This window comes from Symphalangus syndactylus, chromosome 18 (genome assembly GCF_028878055.3).
Source record: "Symphalangus syndactylus isolate Jambi chromosome 18, NHGRI_mSymSyn1-v2.1_pri, whole genome shotgun sequence".
In the NCBI taxonomy this organism is placed as follows: domain Eukaryota; kingdom Metazoa; phylum Chordata; class Mammalia; order Primates; family Hylobatidae; genus Symphalangus; species Symphalangus syndactylus.
Window position 1 is genome coordinate 26,411,603 of NC_072440.2, and position 22,944 is coordinate 26,434,546.

General features: G+C 42.8%; 1 protein-coding gene across 3 annotated transcripts in view; it reads left to right on the forward strand.

Moving 5' to 3' along the window:
* GCNT4 (glucosaminyl (N-acetyl) transferase 4) overlaps window positions 1–15,390 on the forward strand; it is a 30,446-nt gene extending 15,056 nt beyond the window's left edge. For all 3 annotated transcript variants that reach the window (XM_063623161.1, XM_063623160.1, XM_055253232.2), the window contains exon 3: window positions 10,451–15,390. In XM_063623161.1, coding sequence (XP_063479231.1) covers window positions 10,452–11,813 — 1,362 coding nt within the window. In that variant the 5' untranslated portion in view covers window position 10,451 and the 3' untranslated portion in view covers window positions 11,814–15,390. The remainder of the gene's footprint in view (window positions 1–10,450) is intronic.
* Window positions 15,391–22,944: the final 7,554 nt, after the last annotated feature.

Below are 22,944 nucleotides of genomic sequence, written 5' to 3' on the forward strand. Positions count from 1 at the left end.
AGCAAGGGAAACCAGGTAAGGTTATTTTGTATCTAGGCAAGAGTTGATGCTAGCTTGGATTAGAGAGGTTCCCATGGAATGGAAAGAGGTGGGTGGATTTGAAATACATTTTGGATGTAGAACAGGTTCTACTACTGCCAGGAAACCGGAAAGGCAGTCTTGAGCTGTGGTTAGTAGTCTAGGCTCTGAAATTGGACCATAGTTGAAAATTGGACCGTAGTTGAAAATCCTTGCTCCTCCAGTATACTAGCTATATGAACTAAGGTAAGTTATTTATCTTCTGACCTGATTTCTTAATCTGAAAGATGAGGATAATGATAATCGTACCTATCTCATAGATGTACTGAATGGAGTATAGAATAATTGAACTGAGTATAAGATAAGAACAATAAGAGGCCGGGTGCAGTGGCTCACGCCTGTAATCACAGCACTTTGGGAGGCCGAGGCAGGTGGATCACCTAAGGTCAAGAGTTCAAGACCAACCTGGCCAACATGGTGAAACCCCCCATCTCTCCTAAGAATACAAAAAAATTAGCCAGGCATGGTGGTGGGTGCCTATAATCCCAGCTACTAAGGAGGCTGAGGCAGGAGATGAGAATCGCTTGAACCCAGGAGACAGAGGTTGCAGTGAGCCGAGATTGTGCCATTGCACTCCAGCGTGGGTGACAGAGTAAGACCCTGTCTGAAAAAAAAAAAACAGTGAATAAGATCATGGAAATAGTGCTATCTCTTAGCATTGATCATTAGGAAGGGACAGGTATGTGTCACTGACTCTGGCAACATGAAGGCTTTTGTTGACTTTAGCCAGAGCAGTCTCCATGGAGTGGAGAGTGGAGCCAGGCTGGACCGAATGCCACCATAAGGGACCTGAATAGGGGCAGTTGGGCATCCCTCCTCTGTCCAATCCCTTGATAGGGAGCAGTTGGATGGACACATATTGCTATGGTCTGAATGTGTTCCCCAAAATTCATGTGTTGAAATTTAATTACCAGTGTGAGAGTATTAAGAAGTGGGGCCTTTAGACAGTGATTAAATCATGAAGATAGAGCCCTAAGGCATAGGACTAGTGCCCTTATAAAAGATGTTTTGGGGGAGCTCATTCACCCCTCCCCCCCTTTGCCCTTCTGCCCTCTGCCATGTGAGAACACAGCAGCAAGGCACCATCTTGGAAGCAGAGGGCAGCCCTCAACAGACACCAAATCTGTGCCTTGATCTTGGACTTCCCAGCTTCTAGAACTGCGAGAAATAAATACCTATTGTTTCTAAATGATTCAGTCTAAGATATTTCATTATAGCAGCAGGAATGAACCAAGACACAAATGTAAAGGAGGAAAGGTATTCCCAGCACCCCAGGAATGAGATGGGGTTAAATGATCGCTAGACACATTTAGAGAAGAAATATGGGCTCAATCACCTATAAAGTTATTTCCAGTTTTCATATTGCACTTCTGGGCTTCTTCAGGAACTGTGGGTTTATTAAGCATTGGTGGAGAAGACCTAGATACATGAATTCTATTATTTGAATGGTTTTTTTCCTGTAGAAAAGTATGTTTACCTCTGTTAGGATTTGTTTACTCTGTAATAATTTACAGACCCAGTTTTGGTTAGGACTTGTTCATAATATATTGTGAAATGAAAGAAACAGATAAGACAGTGCCTATATAGTGAGCCTGTTATAAAGCAAAGCCAAAAAAAAAAAAATGTGTTTCTTAAAACCAGTCTGGAAGGATATACTGTCTACAAAATGTTATTGCCAGGTGATGGGCCCCTAGTGAGCTTTATTTTCATTTTTGGACTTTTCTGATTTTTTTTTTTTTTTTTAATGAAAGTGGTTTGGGTTTTTTTGTTTTTGTTTTTGTTTTTATTATTATTATACTTTAGGTTTTAGGGTACATGTGCACAATGTGCAGGTTTGTTACATATGTATCCATGTGCCATGTTGTTTTTCTGTTTTTTGTTTTTTTTTGTTTTTTGTTTTTGAGACTGAATCTTGCCTTGCCCAGGCTGGAGTACACTGGCTTGATCTCAGCTCACTGCAACCTGCATCTCCCAAGTTCAAGCAATTCTCCTGCCTCAGCCTCCCAAGTAGCTGGGATTACAGGCGTGCGCCACCATGCCCGGCTAGTTTTCTGTATTTTTAGTAGAGACGGAGTTTCACCATGTTGACCAGGCTGGTCTCGAACTCCTGATCTCAGGTGATCTGCACTCAGGCTGATCTGCCTCAGCCTCCCAAAGTGTTGGGATTACAGGTGTGAGCCACTGTGCCTGGCCTGAAAGTGTTTACTTTATAAAAAGAGAATAGAAAATCTTTTCCTTTTAGAGACCATATCTTACTGTTATTTGAGAAATGCTCGTCCTCAATTTGTATTGGATTTCTGACCGAGTCATACCTCTCCTTGTGTTTTGCATAGTTGCTATGTTTACCTGCTTACAATCTGATTATTATTTGCTTTTGCAATCTTTCCTCTAGAACAGTAAGAATGTAAGGTGATCTAGGCAAGCAACTTGTCTTTCCGCTCCTCTGCATGACTCCTGGAGTGCTGTGGGAGTGTTGAGGAACCGCATCTAACTGAGTCATCCTCCCACCTAGTGGTCTCACTCCAGAACATCCCCTGGGCTTGGCAATGAGCGAGTCACCAAGGGAGAATCAGTGACTTCATTGAAATCAAGGAGCTGCAGTAGCAGGATGTTAGCTTATTCAACTAGATCAGGATGCTTTTTAGTGAGTTCGTCTTTATATTGATCGTCTTAACTGATGATTCTTCTTAGTAAGGCTTTAGACAGAAGCAAAAGCCCTGACATTTCTAAATCAATAAGCTCTTCATATCCTATTTCTCAAACTGATATTCAATAATACAAAGTTTAAGAACTTTTAGGTGGCCTGAAGAGGGAATATTCTCCACATGAAGAGAAATTTCGCCCAGAAAGTTTTCTAAAACAACTAGCAATTCTCTGTGCTTAAATGGTGTCACAGATAACTATAAGAACAAATGAATTGATAAAGTCATCGGTGACAGGATACGGGACAGGAGTAACCGATGGCAGAATCCCTCAGGATGAGCTTGCTTTCTCTTCCTGGAATTGATTCTATGAGCTGGAAAACTGACTAAGCTCTTCATTAGCTCATTGATCGGGCTCGGCCTCTGACTGCAGAAACGGAATGTGATTCCTCACCCAGCATTCCTCCAGGCTCATTCTCCATGGAAATCATCTCTTAAACAGGGTGGAAGATCTCCTCGACCATGTTTGGAATCCATTCTTGTTCCTGTTCTAGGACATGTAGAGAAGACATAGTAATGAGAAAATTTAGTCAAGTGCTAAAACTGTTGCGGGAAATACGGAGAATTTTTTTCTTTATATTCCGAGAGACAGTATTGCATAAAGAGTTAAAAGTGCAAGTCTGGAGCAAGACTCTCTGGGTTCAGGTTCCATTTAAAGCACTTTCTAGAACTGTAACCTTGGGCATTTATTTAGTTGCCTTACAGTTTCCTTTCTTATAAAAGAGGGATAACAGTAGTACCTACCTCATCGATCTCTTGAGGGGATTGAATTACGTCTAGAGTACTTACTGCACCTAGTGACAACTCTTTATTGAGTGATTCTACATTATTAATAATTACAGTATGGCCCTTGAACGACACAGGTTTGAACTTCAGGGGGTCCAATTATACACAGGTGTTTTTTTTTTTCAAGGAAATACAAATTGAAAATGTAGTATTTGCAGAATGCAAATCCCACGTGTATGGAGGGCCAACTTTTCCCATACCTAGTTCCTCAGGACTGACTGTGGGACTTGAGTGTGCATAGATTTTGGTATGCACGGGGTCCCTGGAATGAATCCTCTGCATATACTGAGGGATGAATATACATAAAATTAACAAAGAGCATTACATGGAGGCCTTCGGGCACTAATTCTAAAATAGTGAATTTGTTGAGGATTTGTGGAGAAATAGGAGGTAGATTGAAAAACAGGACAGTAAGCCACAGGTCTGGGCAGGATCTTTAAAGAAGCCATGAAGTCCCTAATCATCTCGGATTTTCCAGTACCTGCAGGTATCAACAGTGAAGTTGCAAAGCAGCAAAGATGGTGGCCTGCCCATCCCAGGGAGGTTGAAATCTTCTGTCAGCCAGAAAGCACCAGCGTGGGGGTAGCTGGATACCCCGGTTGGGAGGTCACGCCCGGTGAGGAGGAACAGGATCATGGAGCCGCTTTAAAACGCAATCTGGGCCACGTTTTCCTAGAGCAGTCCAGTCCCATTTTTAACAAGAAAACTGGCCTTCAGAGAGCTTAAATAGTTTGATCAAAGTCTTACAGCTACTAAGAGTTCATCCAGGGACTCAAGCCCAAGGTCTGTGGCATCCTGAAGCCCAGCTCCTTTCTTCCTCTCTCCCCAGTGCCCCACAACCTGTTCCTGAAAAAAGCGCGGGCATTCTTGGTCCCCAAACTCAATCTTACTCAGTCCTTTTCTCCTCAGTCTCCTTCCTTCCATTCTTGATTTACCATTCCCCTTTCTTCCCTGGGAAAGGGCGCATCCGTACTTCTTTGACAGTCCTGGGTTTTTAAATTGCCAAGGTAAGAACAGTTAGTTGAAGAGCCGCTAATGGTTGTAGCCATTTAGCCCTGAATGCGGTCATGCCCACCTAGCTGGGGTGTCCCTGAATGCGGTCATGCCCACCTAGCTGGAGTGTCCCTGAATGCGGTCATGCCCACTTAGCTGGGGTGTCCCTGAATGCCGTCATGTCCACCTAGCTGGGGTGTCCCTGAATGCCGTCATGCCCACCTAGCTGGGGTGTCCCTGAATGCGGTCATGCCCACCTAGCTGGGGTGTCCCTGAATGCGGTCATGCCCACCTAGCTGGAGTGTCCCTGAATGCGGTCATGCCCACCTAGCTGGGATGTCCCTGAATGCGGTCATGTCCACTTAGCTGGGATGTCCCTGAATGCGGTCATGTCCACTTAGCTGGAGTGTCCCTGAATGCGGTCATGTCCACTTAGCTGGAGTGTCCCTGAATGCGGTCATGCCCACCTAGCTGGAGTGTCCCTGAATGCGGTCATGCACACCTAGCTGGGATGTCCCTGAATGCGGTCATGCCCACCTAGCTGGGGTGTCCCTGAATGCGGTCATGTCCACTTAGCTGGGGTGTCCCTGAATGCGGTCATGCCCACCTAGCTGGGGTGTCCCTGAATGCGGTCATGTCCACTTAGCTGGGGTGTCCCTGAATGCGGTCATGCCCACCTAGCTGGGGTGTCCCTGAATGCGGTCATGTCCACTTAGCTGGGGTGTCCCTGAATGCGGTCATGTCCACTTAGCTGGGATGTCCCTGAATGCGGTCATGCACACCTAGCTGGGGTGTCCCTGAATGCGGTCATGTCCACTAAGCTGGGGTGTCCCTGAATGCGGTCATGTCCACTTAGCTGGGGTGTCCCTGAATGCGGTCATGTCCACTTAGCTGGGGTGTCCCTGAATGCGGTCATGTCCACTTAGCTGGGGTGTCCCTGAATGCGGTCATGTCCACTTAGCTGGGATGTCCCTGAATGCGGTCATGTCCACTTAGCTGGGGTGTCCCTGAATGCGGTCATGTCCACTTAGCTGGGGTGTCCCTGAATGCGGTCATGTCCACTTAGCTGGGGTGCACCTCTGTGTTCTTGCTGCTTCCTTGAAGGCTCCAACCATGCCTGGATGGGTGGGGAGAAGAACATGGTTTGGGGGAAATGCTTTATTCAACATCCCTTTGGGACTTTAGTGAGGAGTAGGTTTTTACTGAATTATTATAGACCATATTTCACCTGAGTTATAGCCATGAAACCTTGCTACAGCTTTTTGAGTTCTGTCATCACTAGGAACTTGTGCCTATGTGGCAATAAACTCCACAACAGGTCAGACCTCCTTGTCTACCCAGACAGGTAAAAGGGGAAATACTGCTTCTCCTGTGGGTGAGGCATTATTTGTAATGTAATTGTAAGACCACTTCCTGGCAGCAAAACACTTGCCTGCTTCCTGCCCATAAGCCTTTAAGAGGGAAAGTGCTGGGTGCAGTGTTTGCAGAAGGTGACATTGCTAGCCTGGTCTCTTAGGAACCATGTGGCCAACATGACAGCCAGCCTTAGCCCAGCTGACTCTGGTCAGACCTCAGGAGCTGGTTCCCATTTCTCCAGGCCCGGGGCCTCTGCCAGCACACCTCCACCCCCTGCAACTTGTGTCCCCTGGGGCTGTGCTGCTCTGGGGGTGTACCCCCTGTAGAGTCCAATGGGAGGGGCCCAAGGGTGTTATGCAGATGTTCTTTTCAGAGGAAGCCAAAGCCAGCTGAACCAAGGTTGGGGACCGGTGGTCCTGTCCAACCTCCTGCCAGCATCCCCTCACTATCAGTGCCCACTGCAGCTGGGAAGAGGCCAACATCCCCTGTTAGGATTTGACAGAAATTCCATACCAAGTGGCTTTGCACCTACGCACCTCTTTGGGGAAAGGAATGCTTTTCAGTTAAAGGTATTTCTGTGCAGCCATAAAAAAGAATGAGTTCATGTCCTTTGCAGGAACATGGATGAAGCTGGAAACCATCATTCTCAGCAAACTAACACAGGAACAGAAAACCAAACACCACATGTTCTCACTCATAAATGGGAGTTGAACAGTGAGAACACATGGACACAGGGAGGGGAACATCACACACCGGGGCCTATCGGGGGGTGAGGGGCAAGGGGAGGGAGAGCATTAGGACAAATACCTAATGCATGTGGGGCTTAAAACCTAGATGATGGGTTGATGGGTGCAGCAAATCACCATGGCACGTGTATATCTATGTAACAAAACTGCACGTTCTGCACATGTATCCCAGAACTTAAAGTAAAAATAAATAAATAAATAAATAAATAAAGGGATTTCTGGCCATGGTAAGCAGGTGAAGGGGTTTTATTTTGATTTGGGACAGGGTAATATTGGAGAGGGCTGCTCCTTTCAAAGGATATCAAAGGCTGAGCCCAAGACAGACAAACTCTCCCCCTTAAAGATGCTCTGCGGGAAGGTATATCAGAAAGTGAGGTGCCTGGGCTGTCCCATTTTCCTACCCTTCTTTCTTTGAAATTCACTCTCATTCCTGGCTCTCAGATGTGGGCCCCTGAGCCAGTTTCCAAAGGACTTCTCACTGGGTGCCTCCCACCTCTTCCTTCCCTGGATGTCCTGTGACCTATCTCTGGGCAGGCAACCATGGCCTCCTGCCCAGCTCAGACTCTCCCAACTCGGGCTAGAGTCAGGACATGTGTGCCCCAGGCCTTCTCAGGAAGGGCAAGGATGCCTGGATGCAGAAGAGGCCCTGGAAATGAGTGACAAGGCAGGCAGCTGGCCTTTGTCTTTTTTATATAAGTGTGAAGATGATAGTTAAATGACATGACAACTCTGGGAGACTTGGTAAATCTGTTTAGAATGTGAGGTCTTTTCTTTTTACCACTGTGGTGTCAGGGGGAAGTGCTTATGTTAATTAGAGACTCCATTGACTAATAAAGTGAGAAAAGAAATAGCCAAAATTTACTTTGAGTTAGACCCCTTCCAATTCTAGCCATTTCTGTAAGCTACATACTATTTATGCCTAATAACCATGAATTAAGACAATGACACACACACACACACCCCTATTTGGGATTGATTAGTCTTCTACTGTACCACAACACCCAATTCTACACATGTGCCCAGGCTTCTGGAGTTGCAGTGAGTTGCCTTGTGTGTCAGTCGGGGGTGGGGACAGTTTTCCACGGCTTTAGAACAACTGGCAAGAACCCTGGCCTTGAGCCTGAGTGATGGGACCCCGTTCAGTGTGCTTTGGAGGAGCAAAAAGCTGAGACCAGTCAATAGACCCCGGGCTATGAGCCTGACCAGGAGTCTCTTAACCTGGGTGCTGATGCAGCAAAGATGCTGTCTGGACTTGGCAGTGGGGATGGAGAAGAAAGGATGGATTTGAGACACATTTATGAGGTGATATGTTGACATGGGTATGAGTGAAATGGACGAGTTGGGTAACTCTAGTTTCAAACATGGGCCATGAGTGGATGGTCTCGCCACATGTTGAGACAGAAGACGCAGGTGAGGTGAGGATGTCGAGTTCAGTTTTGGACTCGTGGAGGCTGAGTGCCTGCGGGATATCAGGTGGCGATGTCCATCCAGCAACTGGAGGTTCACCTCTGAGGCTTGGGCAAGAGGTGAGGGCTAGGGGAAAAGGTGTTGGAATAGGGAAAGGCATCAGTGTGGAAGGTGGAATCTAGAGATAGGGGGCAAGTATGCAGGAGAAGAGAAGTGAGCTGAGGATAGGAGCCTGGGGCAGTTCACAGAGGAGAGACGAGATGTGGCTGAAGAGGCAGGATTCTGCGGTACAGTTCATGGTGGTGAAGGTGTGGTTCTTTAAACAGGGGGTTTAAGTGGAGATGAATGAGGAAGGTGGGATCTCATTCCCAGGGGAGAGTTTTGTCAATTGGTGTGTATAGATGAAATCTACAAAATTAAACTGGGTTCCAAGTTCTTGGCAATTCTCTTGAATGAAATTGGATACAATGATTGTCTTCCGTTTAAGGTTTGTTGAGATATGTTAGAAAATTGCACATGGGCGCTCAGACCCCACCAGTTCTCAGTATCTGAGCCTCCTGAAGTAGCCCTGGAAGCTCTGCCAGCCTTCCTGTCCTGCAGCCTTGGGCTAGTACTTCCGGGGCCGCCCTTCTTGCTGCTCCCTATAAGTACATCTGTACCCTCCTCCTAGTCAGCCTGTTTTCATCTGAAAAAGTAATACAATCATTTTTAAATGCAAATGATACTAAAAGATATTCAGTGATAAGTAAATCCTCCTCCTACCTAGGCCGCAGTCCTCAGTCCTTTCCCACTCTACCCTGCAAAGCAACTCCTGTTACCAGTGTTATGTGGTTACAATATCCTTTTGGAAACACTACAGCTGTGGGCTGAATCCAGCCAGCTGCCTGTTTTTGTAAATAAAGTATTATTGGAACTCAGCCACACCCACTCATTGAAATATAATCTGTGGCTGCTGTCCTACCACAACGGGTGGAGTTGAGTAGTTATGACTGAGACAATATGGCCCGCAGAGCCAAAAATATTTACTATCTGGTCCTTTAAGAAAAAGTATAGGCTGAGGGTGGTGGCTTATGCCTGTAATCCCAGCACTTTGGGAGGCTGAAGTAGGAGGATCACTTGAGACCAGGAGTTCAAGACCAGCCTGGGCAGCATAGTGAGACTCCGTCCCTACTAAAGAAAAAATTAGCCGGGCATGGTGGCACACACCTGTGGTTCCAGCTACTTGGGAGGCTGAGGCAGGAGGATCGCTTGAGCCCAGGAGTTCAAGGCTGCATTGAGCCATGATTGTACCACTGTACTCTGGCCTGCGTGACACAGCAAGACCTTGTCTGAAAAAAATAAAAGAGAAAAAAGTTTGCTAGTGTATGTTCTTTGTATGTATAGACATGTAAGCATACTAGACATGCTTCTGCATTTTGCTTATTTTTATTTCACAGTATATCTTAGAGATTGTTCCCCATTGGCATGTACATGCAGATTGGTCTCAGGCCTTTTCACATATTATAGCATGGATGTAATTTAATCAATGCACTGTTCAAGGATGTTTGAGAGATTTTCTGTCTTGCCTGAATACAAAACACTGTAGGGAACCTCCTTATGCTTGACTTTGCACACACAGGGGATCTTCAGGGTGGGTACATTTAAAACTGACAGGTATTGCCAAATTGCCCCCACCAAGGTAGTTTTTATACCCCACCTACTACTCTCAGTGAAAAATCAGGCCCTTTTTATTTTAAGGGCTAAATTGCTAATCCCTGTGTGGAAATGGGTGTTAACAAAATAAAAAATAAGGAAAATATGCAGGTTTACCCAATTTTGTTATCTATACATTTTACAGTCTCTAGTACTTAGTATAGCTCCTTTAGGTGTCTGCCCACCACCCTTCTCTCTGAACGTGGGGTTCCCTGCGCTTTCCTTGTTTAACTTCAGACCTGGATCTAATCGGGATCTGGAGGTAGAATCAAGACGAATGTTCCTTTTGGCCTTAGGTGAGTCCTTTGCACCTCTGATGCCCTCTTGATGACATCCAGTTCTCTAGACCTCTGCCCAAACCAGAGCAGTCCCTCCTCAAATATGCTAAGCAGAAATGCAGACAATATAAGACACACTATATTTATATTTTAGGAGTTTACCTTTGCTTCTATTTGGAAACCAGCATCTGTCAAAATTAGGTATAGTTAACACAGAATACCCCAAAATACCACCATTCTTCATAATTCCATTTCCTTATTTCTGGATTCTTTCAAGGGTAAAAACGTTGTTTCATTCATCTTTGTGGCCAGCATTCTGCCTAGTATGTGGTAGGCGCCCAGTAGATTTTGGATAAACTGACCTGATTTTCTCTTAATATTCCAACTGGATTATTTCTTTCTCCTCTTACAGAATGAAGATATTCAAATGTTACTGTAAACATACCCTGCAGCAGAAAGTTTTCATCCTGTTTTTAACCCTATGGCTGCTCTCCTTATTAAAGCTTCTAAATGTGAGACGACTCTTTCCGCAAAAAGACATTTACTTGGTTGAGTACTCCCTAAGTACCTCGCCTTTTGTAAGAAACAGATACACTCACGTTAAGGATGAAGTCAGGTATGAAGTTAACTGTTCGGGTATCTATGAACAGGAGCCTTTGGAAATTGGCAAGAGTCTGGAAATAAGAAGAAGGGACATCATTGACTTGGAGGATGATGACGTTGTGGCAATGACCAGTGATTGTGACATTTATCAGACTCTAAGAGGTTATGCTCAAAAGCTTGTCTCAAAGGAGGAGAAAAGCTTCCCAATAGCCTATTCTTTGGTTGTCCACAAAGATGCAATTATGGTTGAAAGGCTTATCCATGCTATATACAACCAGCACAACATTTACTGCATCCATTATGATCGTAAGGCACCTGATACTTTCAAAGTTGCCATGAACAATTTAGCTAAGTGCTTCTCCAATATTTTCATTGCTTCCAAACTAGAGGCTGTGGAATATGCCCACATTTCCAGACTCCAAGCTGATTTAAATTGCTTGTCGGACCTTCTAAAGTCTTCAGTCCAGTGGAAATATGTTATCAACTTGTGTGGGCAAGATTTTCCCCTGAAGTCAAATTTTGAATTAGTGTCAGAGTTGAAAAAACTCAATGGAGCAAATATGTTGGAGACGGTGAAGCCCCCAAACAGTAAATTGGAAAGATTCACTTACCATCATGAACTTAGACGGGTGCCTTATGAATATGTGAAACTACCAATAAGGACAAACATCTCCAAGGAAGCACCCCCCCATAACATTCAGATATTTGTTGGCAGTGCTTATTTTGTTTTAAGTCAAGCATTCGTTAAATATATTTTCAACAACTCCGTCATTCAAGACTTTTTTGCCTGGTCTAAAGACACATACTCTCCTGATGAGCACTTTTGGGCTACCTTGATTCGGGTTCCAGGAATACCTGGGGAGATTTCCAGATCAGCCCAGGATGTGTCTGATCTGCAGAGTAAGACCCGCCTTGTCAAGTGGAATTACTATGAAGGCTTTTTCTATCCCGGTTGTACTGGATCTCACCTTCGAAGTGTGTGTATTTATGGAGCTGCAGAATTAAGGTGGCTTATCAAAGATGGACACTGGTTTGCTAATAAATTTGATTCTAAGGTGGACCCTATCTTGATTAAATGCTTGGCAGAAAAGCTTGAAGAACAACAGAGAAACTGGATCACTTTGTCCTCAGAAAAGTTGTTTATGGATAGAAATCTCACAACCACATCATGATAGTAAAATCAGGATGGAAATAAGAGGGTGCCTGATAAATGGAGTCAGTATGGAATTGAATACTATACTATGCCCAATACTGTTTAAACTCAGTCCTCCCATATTTTAAAAGGTGTCCAAAATTCCATACACAAGGGAAAGTGATCTAGCCTTTGATGTTATTAGCCTGCAGTTGGCTAGGTTTTTTTAATGTTTGTTTTTGCTTGTAATCTCACTGAGCTAAATCAGAGATCTTAAACATTCAGTCAGTCATCAAACATTATTGAGCACCTAACTGTATGACAGGCACTTTTTTAGAGACTGCAGCTTATCCTCATCATAGCAACCTCGGTATCTTTAAGTTCTCCATGTAATAGTCAGGATTCTACTGAAGAAGCTTTTGAAGTTTGTGGTAATCATCCGATCATATGAACCACCCATTTCAGAGTAGTGCTTAAGTACTGTGACCAACACTCCACTTGTCTCTTAGCTCAGCTTCCAAGACATTTCTTAACCATTAGAGCAGAGGAGGAAAGACTCACTACCTCAGAAAAATCTCAAAGAATAGTCCAATTTCCTGCTTGCCAAAGCATAATCTGCCTTTTGGTGCATTACTTGGTAAATTCAGGGTTGAGAAGACTGTTGCGGGCATTTATAGTATATGAAAGTTAAGGAAGGGGGTGAGGATATGGGTTGGGACAGGTAGTACCTAAAGAGGAGTGAAGGGATTTATACAACATTTTTATCATGTTACAAAACAGTATCATGAATGGCCTCCTTTTTAGTTCAACTGTTTCTTTAAAATGCATTTACTGATTAAAAATAAGAACTGACCAATAGCTCCGAGTGTCACACACCAGAACATTAGGCCTAAGTCCTCAATTTATAAGTTATCATTCTAGATAAGTTTCTTTACAATGGAATACTTTCCATGGAATCATTATAACTCTGTTGTATGGAACTATCAAGCTAAGAGTCACTAAACTTTCTTGAAAAGCTTGTGTGAAATATGACAGCTTTCTAAATTAATTTTTATAGTCATTTAAAATATTTTCTTCTCTGGCAACTGTTCAACTGGAATCCAGATTTAAAGTGATAAAAGCTCTAAGTTTCTTGAAGTCTTTTTCTCAGCTTAGTTCCAGAGAAAAAAGCTAATTTTCCTAAGGACACAGCAAGAATATTCATTAAGGATATTTTCTAAAACCCACACTTGAGAAAACCACCAAATGAGTAAAAAATATATATATATATAGAAAAATTCCATTACATATATATTATATATAATATATACTTATACATTGTTATATAATATATACATATATACATATATAATATATATAATGGAATTGTTCTAGAAGTAAAATGGGGTAAGAATGTGGTTCTGAGAATAGGCAATAACATTTTCACCAGTCTCTTGGGAAATTGTAGAACTCATGTAAAAATTTCTTGGTCATCATATGTCTCAATGGCAGCCTCATTAAGTAAAGATGTAGCCTCAGATATTATATTTAAAGATGTAGTAAATCAAGCCCAAAATAGGACAATTTGGAAGATTTAAGTATTACATATTTTTTAAATGTCTATGTTCTAAATGTGAAATGCACTTTGCCCATTTTAAAGTTCATAATACTAACTGCCAACTGACACCACTTCTCACTCCCTTCTCTTGAACTCATTTTTCTCCCTTTTTATTTGCCCCTTCAAATTACTTCATTCTTCAGAAATAACTATTACCAAGCCCCATTCTTCAAAATAAGTAAACACTGTATACAGCTAAGTTCTGCAAAAGATCCATACCCGCTCACTCGTGTGTGACCATGGACAGGTAAGTCACTTTGGTCTCTATGAACCTCAGTTTTCCAGATCTTTGAAATGAGCACTTGTATGCCTATCCTTGCTTCCACACAAGTTTTTTTTGTGTGTGAGAATCGATTGAAATAGTATATGAAGTGGTTTAAAAATAGGTACAAACTATTGACATTTCAATGTCAGAGAGTGATACCTGTAGTAGTATAAGGCAAACAAAGGTCCAACCTCATTGAAAGACTTAAACATTTACCTTTTCTGAAAAACTACTGAAATATAAAAAGAGGTCCCAGTCACAGGGGCAACTTCTGTAACCAAATCCAGATCTGAGGAAACTCCTGTAACCCCATTTGGGGTTTCTTTCTAAGCCAATAGGGTTACAGGTTGGTACAGTGACTTACATTGAGAATGGGACTACAAATACTTTTCCCACCATCTAGGATGAAATACACAAAATCCTGTTGAAATCTTGGTTTTTATGCCTTTGGTCATCAGAATAAACGTAAATGCTGAAAAACAAATAATCTCCTGATCCAGTGTCTTGCCTCCTGGTGAGAAATGATTCTATCCCCTGTTTATTGGGAAATTTCCAAAGTTGTTCATCACTTAAATGCCGTATTCAAAGGGAACATGGAAGGATGAAGCGGAGAAAGTGCCTTCGAGACATACACACATTTCTCTGGACTCAGTCTGTTAACATTTCAGGGAGCTTGTCAGATCACACCTTTTTGCCTTGGAAATCCTACAGATTTCCTTACGCCTTCATATCTGATTCTTCCCTAAAACCTTTGGGTATGATTTCCTCCCTGGTCTTGAGAATGTCCTGCAGTCTGTGTTTTATAATTATTCTTTGTATTTATTGAATCTAGACTTTAAGTTATTCAGAGATCAGACCAGAACCTTAGAGTTTCTAAACTGTATGTGGATATTAAACAATATTAATAATGAAAGAGCTACCAAAATAGTCTATATTGTGTGAACAATCTCTTGTGATATTAGACGTATTTAAAGACCAGTGTTGCTGCTATTTTTAATATTTTGGTTAATTTAAGTGAAATGTACATATTTAAATTTGAAGATTTATCTTGCCCTTCAGAATGTGAAGATATACTTGCATATATTTTGACATATTTCATGGAAAATAAAAATGATAATCCACTTTGTGAATGTGAGTGTAGTGTTATGTATGTTATTATAAATGATTTTTGTTTGCATTGATGATGAAATGAGAGTTTTGGGGGCTTTTTATACATTTATATCGACTGGTCTCTAAATCTCCTGTTTTGTTTTCTTATCATTTTTGAAATACAGTTCCCATTACATGAGTTTTAAATAGATTGGTGTTTCATTTTGTATTATGCTACTACTAGATGTTGATTCTCTGGTAATGTAAAATAAAATGTGCTCCAAAAACCCAAACCCTTGGACTTTATGAGCTTTCCTTTCTCTGGTTTTGCTGATGCCCCACAAAGATTCTTTCAGTTTATGGCACTTGCCCCTTATTTAAAGAGCAGAGTTAATTTCACTTCAGTGTAAAAGAAATTCAGCATGTGTATTATACACAATATAGGCACATGAACTTAAGCCATTTAATTTGGTAAAGTCTCAAAGAATCTTCCAGGATTTCCCTGTCTTAGTCCTACTTCAGGTTGGTTTCTTCTCTAAGATTAATAAGATAAATACTCTTGTTTCCTTGATTACTTTATGGAAATAGTTTTCAATAGGGTAGGTTGAGCTTTTTATCTCGGATCCCTCGCTTCCTGGAAAATCAATATTCTTCCCTTTCTACTTGTTTTTTTTTTTTTTTTGAGATGGAGTCTTGCACTGTCGCCCAGGCTGGAGTGCAGTGGTGCCATCTTGGCTCACTGCAACCTCTGCCTCCCGGGTTCAAGTGATTCTCCTGCCTCAGCCTCCCAAGTAACTGGGATTACAGGTGCCCGCCACCACGCCCAACTTTTTTGTATTTTTAGTAGAGATGGGGTTTCACTGTGTTGCCCAGCCTGGTCTCAAACTCCTGACCTCATGATCCTCCCAAAGTGCTGGGATTACAGGCATAAGCCAAGGCGCCCAGCCAAGATTCTTCCCTTTTTTTGAAGGACTCCTGCCTTGGTTGTGAGCACACAGACATCCTCAGTGTCCCCAGGCCTTGCTGGTGGAGGATTCCTGATGAGCTTCTGCTCTGTTCTCCCAGCTCTACTGAGCTGAGTATTTGTTATCATCAACCCCCACCCACTGAGAGGCTCCCTGGCCATTTTTCTTTCACCATTTCTAAATCTGTAACAGTCACCAGCCTACCTAGTATGCAGATATGCCAGGGGTTTGCATATTTCACTCACAAATCTCAATCCATCTCAAGGAATAAGAGCATTTGAGGAATCTTCAACCTAAAAAAATAAACACTGTACTCAACCTAAGGTTAATTCTAGCTCTTACCAAGCTGGACAACTGTGCAAATCCACAGTAATTTCAGGAACAGGGGACTCTTTTTTGGTGCCAGTGGTGGTGAGGCAGGTCTATACACAGCATCATATTAAGGACTGATTTAATTCCTACATAAGTTTCATATTTTTGTGTTCCTGTTGGCACCTACAAATCTACATCTAAATTGGGACAATTGGCTTCTAGTTTCATGAAACTGATTATGAGGAAACTGTGGCAAGAGAGAATGAATAGATGATTGCAAATTTGTTGTCAGTACTGGAAAAAAAATCTGATGATGCAAAACAAATGGCTTCAGAGACAGATGATCAGGGTGTCAACCCACGTGGACACACCAAAGCTACAGGAAGACTCTTCTTCGGGCCTTACATACAGCCTTCCCACAGAGCAGCAAAGCACGCCCTCCTGGAGCACCCTCGGTTGAATCATGCATAAGACAAACAGCCAGAAAAGAATCTCAGGGAAAATCATGGCCAGGAACCTGGGTAAATTTATTTTTTTGTTCTTGTTGTTTCTTGTTTTGTTCTTTGTTGTTTCTCATAGAACAATAAAGGAAATTAAACAGAAACCACGTATATTCGTAATTCTAACATCCTGACAAAAAGCATTATAGTTCTCTGAATGCTCTTATCTACATACACGTGTTTTGACTTTTCCCCCACTGCCAATATTTTTACAATCACTCTGCCATCTTGCTACATGGTCTTTATGGCTATGTAATGGTCATACCACAATTCACTCAGCCTCTACTTTATTGTAGGACATTTGAATTGTAAACTACTTTTTTTTTTTTGCTGTCATAAATAACAGTGCTATGAACAGTTTTGTTCATACAGCTTCTCCTTTCCTTGAATTACTTCCTTATGATGCATTTCCATGAGAGAAATTATAATCCTGAAGAGAACGGATTTTTTAATTGATTGTTTTTCATGTATGTTTGTTATAAATCAACTTCTCAGAAACCGTGCAGGATGCTTGGTTGATGTATATAACTACAGCCTCTACTTATGTGAAATTGTATTCATTTATTCTGATAAATGGCTATTCGCATTCTCGAAGTAAGCAAAGACTTTTGCTTAAAACAAGGATGTAGTTTTTCCTCTAGCAGATAAAAGATGGTGTTTTAATGCATGGGTAGTAAAGAGCTATTTCAGAATAATGTTCTTAAAGGCTTAACTTTGATGACTGACTCCATTCCAGGAAGGATGTAGAAGTTGCTAGTTCCTTCTATTATCCATTCTTTCTGGCATCCCTGGTTTTATTCTGAGCAACAATATGACCAGCCGTTAATTTCCAGCTTCCCTTTCAGCTATGGGGTGGTGGGCAAATGAGTTTTAAGCCTAAGTCACTGGGTGGGACATCTGAGAGTGTACTTGGAAGGTAATTTACCTAGCTTGCCTTCTCCTCACCTCTCTTGCTTTTTCCTGTGCCTAGAATGTTTGTTATAGCTGAAATTTCAGCAACCATTTTAAAACCATGAGGATGGAAGTTATATGGCAGCGACAGACTGAAAATATGACATCTGAATCATCCAAGACTACCTACCTGCAGTCTTCTTTTATGGAAGAAAAAACTTGGTATGTGCTTCAAGCCACTGTCATCTCAAGTCTCTATTACTAACAGCTGGACATGATCCCTAACTTGTACAGTTTGTCTAGGACACTGGTTTTCAAACTCCAATCTGCATCAAAATCAGCTGGAGGCCTTCTAAAACACAGATTGCTCCCTGCCTTTCCCTCTTTCTCATTAAAGGGGAAGGAGATTTGCATCTCTAACAAGTTCGTGAGAGTGATGCTGTTCTAACTATGCTTTGAGAACCACTGTTAGGATATCCTTCCTGAACATTATTTCAACACTGCAAGCATTAGGCTGATTTAGTATTTAGAAAGCACCAAATTTTGCAATAAGCATACATACCTCTTGATCCTAAGACACTATAGTTAGAAGTTCAGAAATATTTTATATGCTGTTTTATATGCTTTCTCTACATTGTTGAAGAGGTAGCTATCTATATTTTTTAAATAATGACCGAAGTTGATGCATTTCTATAACTAGGTCCTCCTAAAATTGTTTTCAATCACATTGCTGCCATACTTGGAACTATTTTATAAAATACAACGAAAAACAAATGAATTTTGGAGGGTGTGAGTAACCTGAAATGGTGGGGGTGAAATCTCGAGTTCAGACCTATGTGTAATTCTATAAAACAAAGATGTATGCTAGTGAGACGGCCTCTACCCAGCTAAGAAAAAATTTCCGTGGGAAAAAAATTATCAACTCTAAGGAGAATACAAAGTGGTGCAGGTGTAGCTCAGTTAGAGATACAGTTTACATAGTCAGGATCGTGTAAGTGTTAAATACTGACCCAAACAATGCTACTGATATAATTTACAGGCAACATGAGGGGATAGAAAGGATGAGTATGTTGGGTAGGGAGCGTGGATGGGTATGAAAGACATCAAAACCATCTCAGTGATGGGACTAGGTAGACAATGCCTGTAACTGAAAAACCAAATAGAGGAATAGAAAGATGTCACTCCAGTTTGTGGAAGCAAAACCAAAAGAACCACTTCAGAGAGTTTCAACTAGTCACCTCCAAGGAAAAGAAAGGGGGAATGCTGATTCTGTTTTGCAACAAGCCTTGCAACCAAGTCTTTAAACTTTGAAATAAAAACAGGGGAAACAAATAATTAACTGGTAAGGAAAAAGACATGATCTGTGATCAGACTGCTTGTAATCTAATAGCTAGTGCAAAGAACCAGAAACCTTATAAGGGTGGCTAATGTGTCTGTCTGCTCAGCCCTTCTTCCATCCCAGAATCTTCAGAGCACAAAGAGCCCTCCTGGCTACTGAGGTGGTCAGGTGACCCAAGCTGGGCCAATTACAGCCTCTCACAGCCAAGGCCACACTAATCGGTCTAAGGAGTGGGCGCCTGATCTAAACGGGGCTAATCAGGGCTGTTGGGACTTTTTAAATTCCTGCCAGAGAATAAGAACCTCTTGTTCCTTTTTCTTTTTAATCACAAAACATAAGGATGTGGGCTTGCTAGTCCAGCACAGCTCTCTCTGTGTCCACACCCCACCACTTGGACAAGTTTGTATCAGCGAATTAATGTTCCAAAAGGAACAGGGAAGAGATAGAGGGGGTCCTCGAGATGTTCAAGGCAGTCAATCAATCACTGCTGACACCAGCTCCACCTGCCCTTAGGTTCATTTACACAGCCCAATTCAATCTCTCCTTTTTGTGTGTTTACACAAGATTAAATTAAAGTTCACTTGTGGTCATAAAAACTACCTCGTAGTCATAATACACAGTTGAATACCAAAAAAAACTTATGGAAAGTTTCAAGCAAACACAAACATAGAGAGAGAAGAGCATGATGAATCCCAACATCCTCATCACTCAGACCCACTATTGTCAATATTTTGACAATCCTATTTCATCTATCCATCCCTCCACCCCATTTTCCCCCAGAAATATTTTTAAATAATTCTAGATATCAAATTATTTCACTTGTTAATAATAGATTGAACCATATGAAACTGCTGTTTTTGTATGTCAAAAGTGGTCAAATATTGGCAGTATTCTGTGTTCTGACCTAATATTTCAATAGTGTCAGGTCCACGGCCACGACTAATGTCCTGCTTGGGGTTAGATTCCAGCCTCAGCTGAGGTCCGAGGCAAGTGGGTGGATGGGCGAATAGCTGAAAGAACACTCGGGGCGCTGTAAGCAGGTGAAATGTAATTTTATTCAGCAGCTCTCTCATCAGCAGCTCTCTCACACTGTCCGCCTGTCTGCTCTGGCTCTGCGGCTCCTGCCACTCCCATGCTTGCAGCTGCACTCCCTGGCCTGCAAGGCCAGCCACAGGGTCAGCAGCTTAACTCTTTCCCTCTGGGCACAAGCTGGTTCCTGGCTCCCCCTCTGCCTGCCTTCAAGGCAACCGGCTCTCCCTTACGGGGGTCCCCAGCGTTACTCTCTCTCTGGGCAGCAGTATGCGAGCTGTGCCGTGCCGTGCCGTGCCGTGCCATGCCAAACTGAGCCCTGTGCACAGCATCAGCAGGGCAGTTATACCTTCTACAGACAATAGGGGCTCAGAGCCAAGTATGAACTTACACAGACAGGTTATATAGCAAGTGGAATATGCACCTGTGCCCTAAACTCGCTTAGTCACTCTGGCCCGGATGTCCGCCTCGGCCTATTCCTTGACCAAAGCACATCCATGTACCTTATGAGTCTCTTAACTGCCAAAAACTCTTTTTTCCTGACATAACCACTAAGCCATTAGCACACCTAACAAAATTAACAATAATTCCTTAATGTCTAACAGTGAAACCATTTTCAAAGTTTTCCAACTGTATCATATGTGTCTTTGTATTCACCATTTGTTTAAATCAGGATCCAAACAAGGTCTACACATTAATTTGGTGAAAATAACTTTGTAAGTGATCTTACTCTCATTTAGCACCGTCACTTAAAAGGAACCTATGCAAGTAACATGGAATGGTGGACAATCTTCAATCAACAACATTTAGAAGAATTGTCTCAGCTCCTTGTGTATATTACTAAATATACATATATTGCATTAATATGTTACATATATAAAATCTTACAGATTCCAGGCATTGTGCTTTTTGCTTCACAGGTTTTCTGCATTTGCTTTTATGAAGTAATTGCCAGTATCATGCCAGGAGATGAGAAAGGGTCCCGGGGAGGCCAACAGATATGACTGAGGTCACCAGCTAATAACTCAGAGCTGAGATTGGAATTTTAAGTTGTGTGGCTCCTAAGTCCAAGCTCTTCATTGCTATACTCAACCTGTGCTTTTCGCGCTGGTCCTGGTGAGCATTAATATGCCAGACAAATGCCTATTAATATTTTATTCCACAAATGTCTCAGTCATCTCAAGGTGCTATAACAGATATACCACAGGCTAGATGGCTTAAACATTTATTTCTCACACTTGTGGAAGATAAGTGCCAGCACTTATCAAGGTGCTGGCAGATCTGGTGTCTGGTTAGGGCTCTCTTCCTGGTTTGCAGGTGGCTGTCTTCTCATTATATCCTCATATGTCTGAGAGCAGAGATTGAGAGCAAGCTTCTGTGTCTCTTCTTATAAGGGCATTAATCCCATTTGTGGGAGCTCTACCCTTATGACCTAATGGCCTCTCAAAGGCCCTATCTCCTCTTATCAGCACATTGGGGGTTAGGATTTCAACATACGAATTTGGGGGAGGAAAGACACATTCAGTCTATAGCAACAAAGTACTGAGATCTTGTAGGAAAGGAGCTTATAAAATTAAGCCAGGATTGAGGAGTCAGCATGTAGGACCACCCTCTGCACTGCCTCTCTCTCGTCATCCTCCCTCTGCATCCCCAGCCCTCACTGTGGTGCTCCTCTTCCCCTGATCTGGCTTGGCCTCTGGTCTTCCTCCCCTCGCTCTCTTACTCCTAATGTTCATTCCCTTTTGCCTCTTGCTTTATCTGCTTTTCCACTCAAGTTTTTTAAACTGAACCCTAGCCTGCAAACTAACCCCAACTCTGGTGGATGTTCATTTATAGCATTTTTTGCTCTGGTCAATCCAGACTAATGAACTCGGTACTGGTATTTCAGACTAAAGAGTTCAATCCCCTTCCCCTGTCAGAGATCTAATTCTCTCCACTTAAAACATGTTACTGATGGCACACGCCTGTAATCCCAGCACTTTGGGAGGGATCACGAGGTCAGGAGTTCGAGACCAGCCTGACCAAAATGGTGAAACCCCATCTCTACTAAAACTACAAAAATTAGCAGGGTGTGGTGGCACAAGCCTGTAGTCCCAGCTACCAAGGAGGCTGAGGCAGGAGAATCGCTTGAACCCGGGAGGCAGAGGTTGCAGTGAGCCGAGATTGCACCACTGCACTCCAGCCTGGGCAACAGAGTGAGACTCCGTCTCAAAAAAAAAAAAATAAAAATAAAAATAAAAAATAAACATGTTACCCCCAGTGACTCACAGCAGGCACAACATCTATGCTGAGTTGTGAGTTTCTCTGCTTACATCATGTGGTCATCACCTGGCTCACATAGCAGTTCCCAGGGAGATGTCTGCTTCCAGAGAACAACCATAACTGGAGAGATAGGAAGATCATCTTGGCATCACTTCACAAACTTTAACGGGCATAGAAATCTTACTTGTGGGTCTTTTAAAATGAAAGTTCTGATTTGGTATTTCTGGGATTGGGCCTGAGGTGCTGCATTTCTTTTTTTTTTTTTCTTTTTTTTTGAGACGGAGTCTCGCTCTGTCACCCAGGCTGGAGTGCAGTGGCGCAATCTCGGCTCACTGCAAGCTCCGCCTCCCGGATTCACGCCATTCTCCTGCCTCAGCCTCTCCGAGTAGCTGGGACTGCAGGCGCCCACCACCACGCCCGGCTAATTTTTTGTATTTTTAGTAGAGACGGGGTTTCACTGTGGTGTCGATCTTCTGACCTCGTGATCCGCCCGCCTCGGCCTCCTAAAGTGCTGGGATTACAAGCGTGAGCCACCGCGCCCGGCCGAGGTGCTGCATTTCTAACAAGCTCCCTGGTGGTGTCAATGCTGCTGGTCCATAGACCCACCCCTCTTTAAAACACAAGAATCTAGATCACTGCTTCTCAGCACCTGCTACATATTAAAACCCTCTAGGCTGCTTTTTATTAGGGTAAGCTTAGGTGCAGGGATTCGTAGGAGCTCCCAGGGGATTCTAATGAATAATCAGTGAAAACCACCCCATTGGAGGCTCTAGTGGCAGCAGGAATTGGGTGGCCAGCGGATGAATCCCTGGCGGGCGAAAGGTGAAGCATAGTCACGGGAAAGTGGAGGTCCTGGCTCCGGAGGGTCTTTGTTCCTCTGCATGCCCTGTCTCCCTTCGCTGTCCCTCACCTTTGCTCTCCC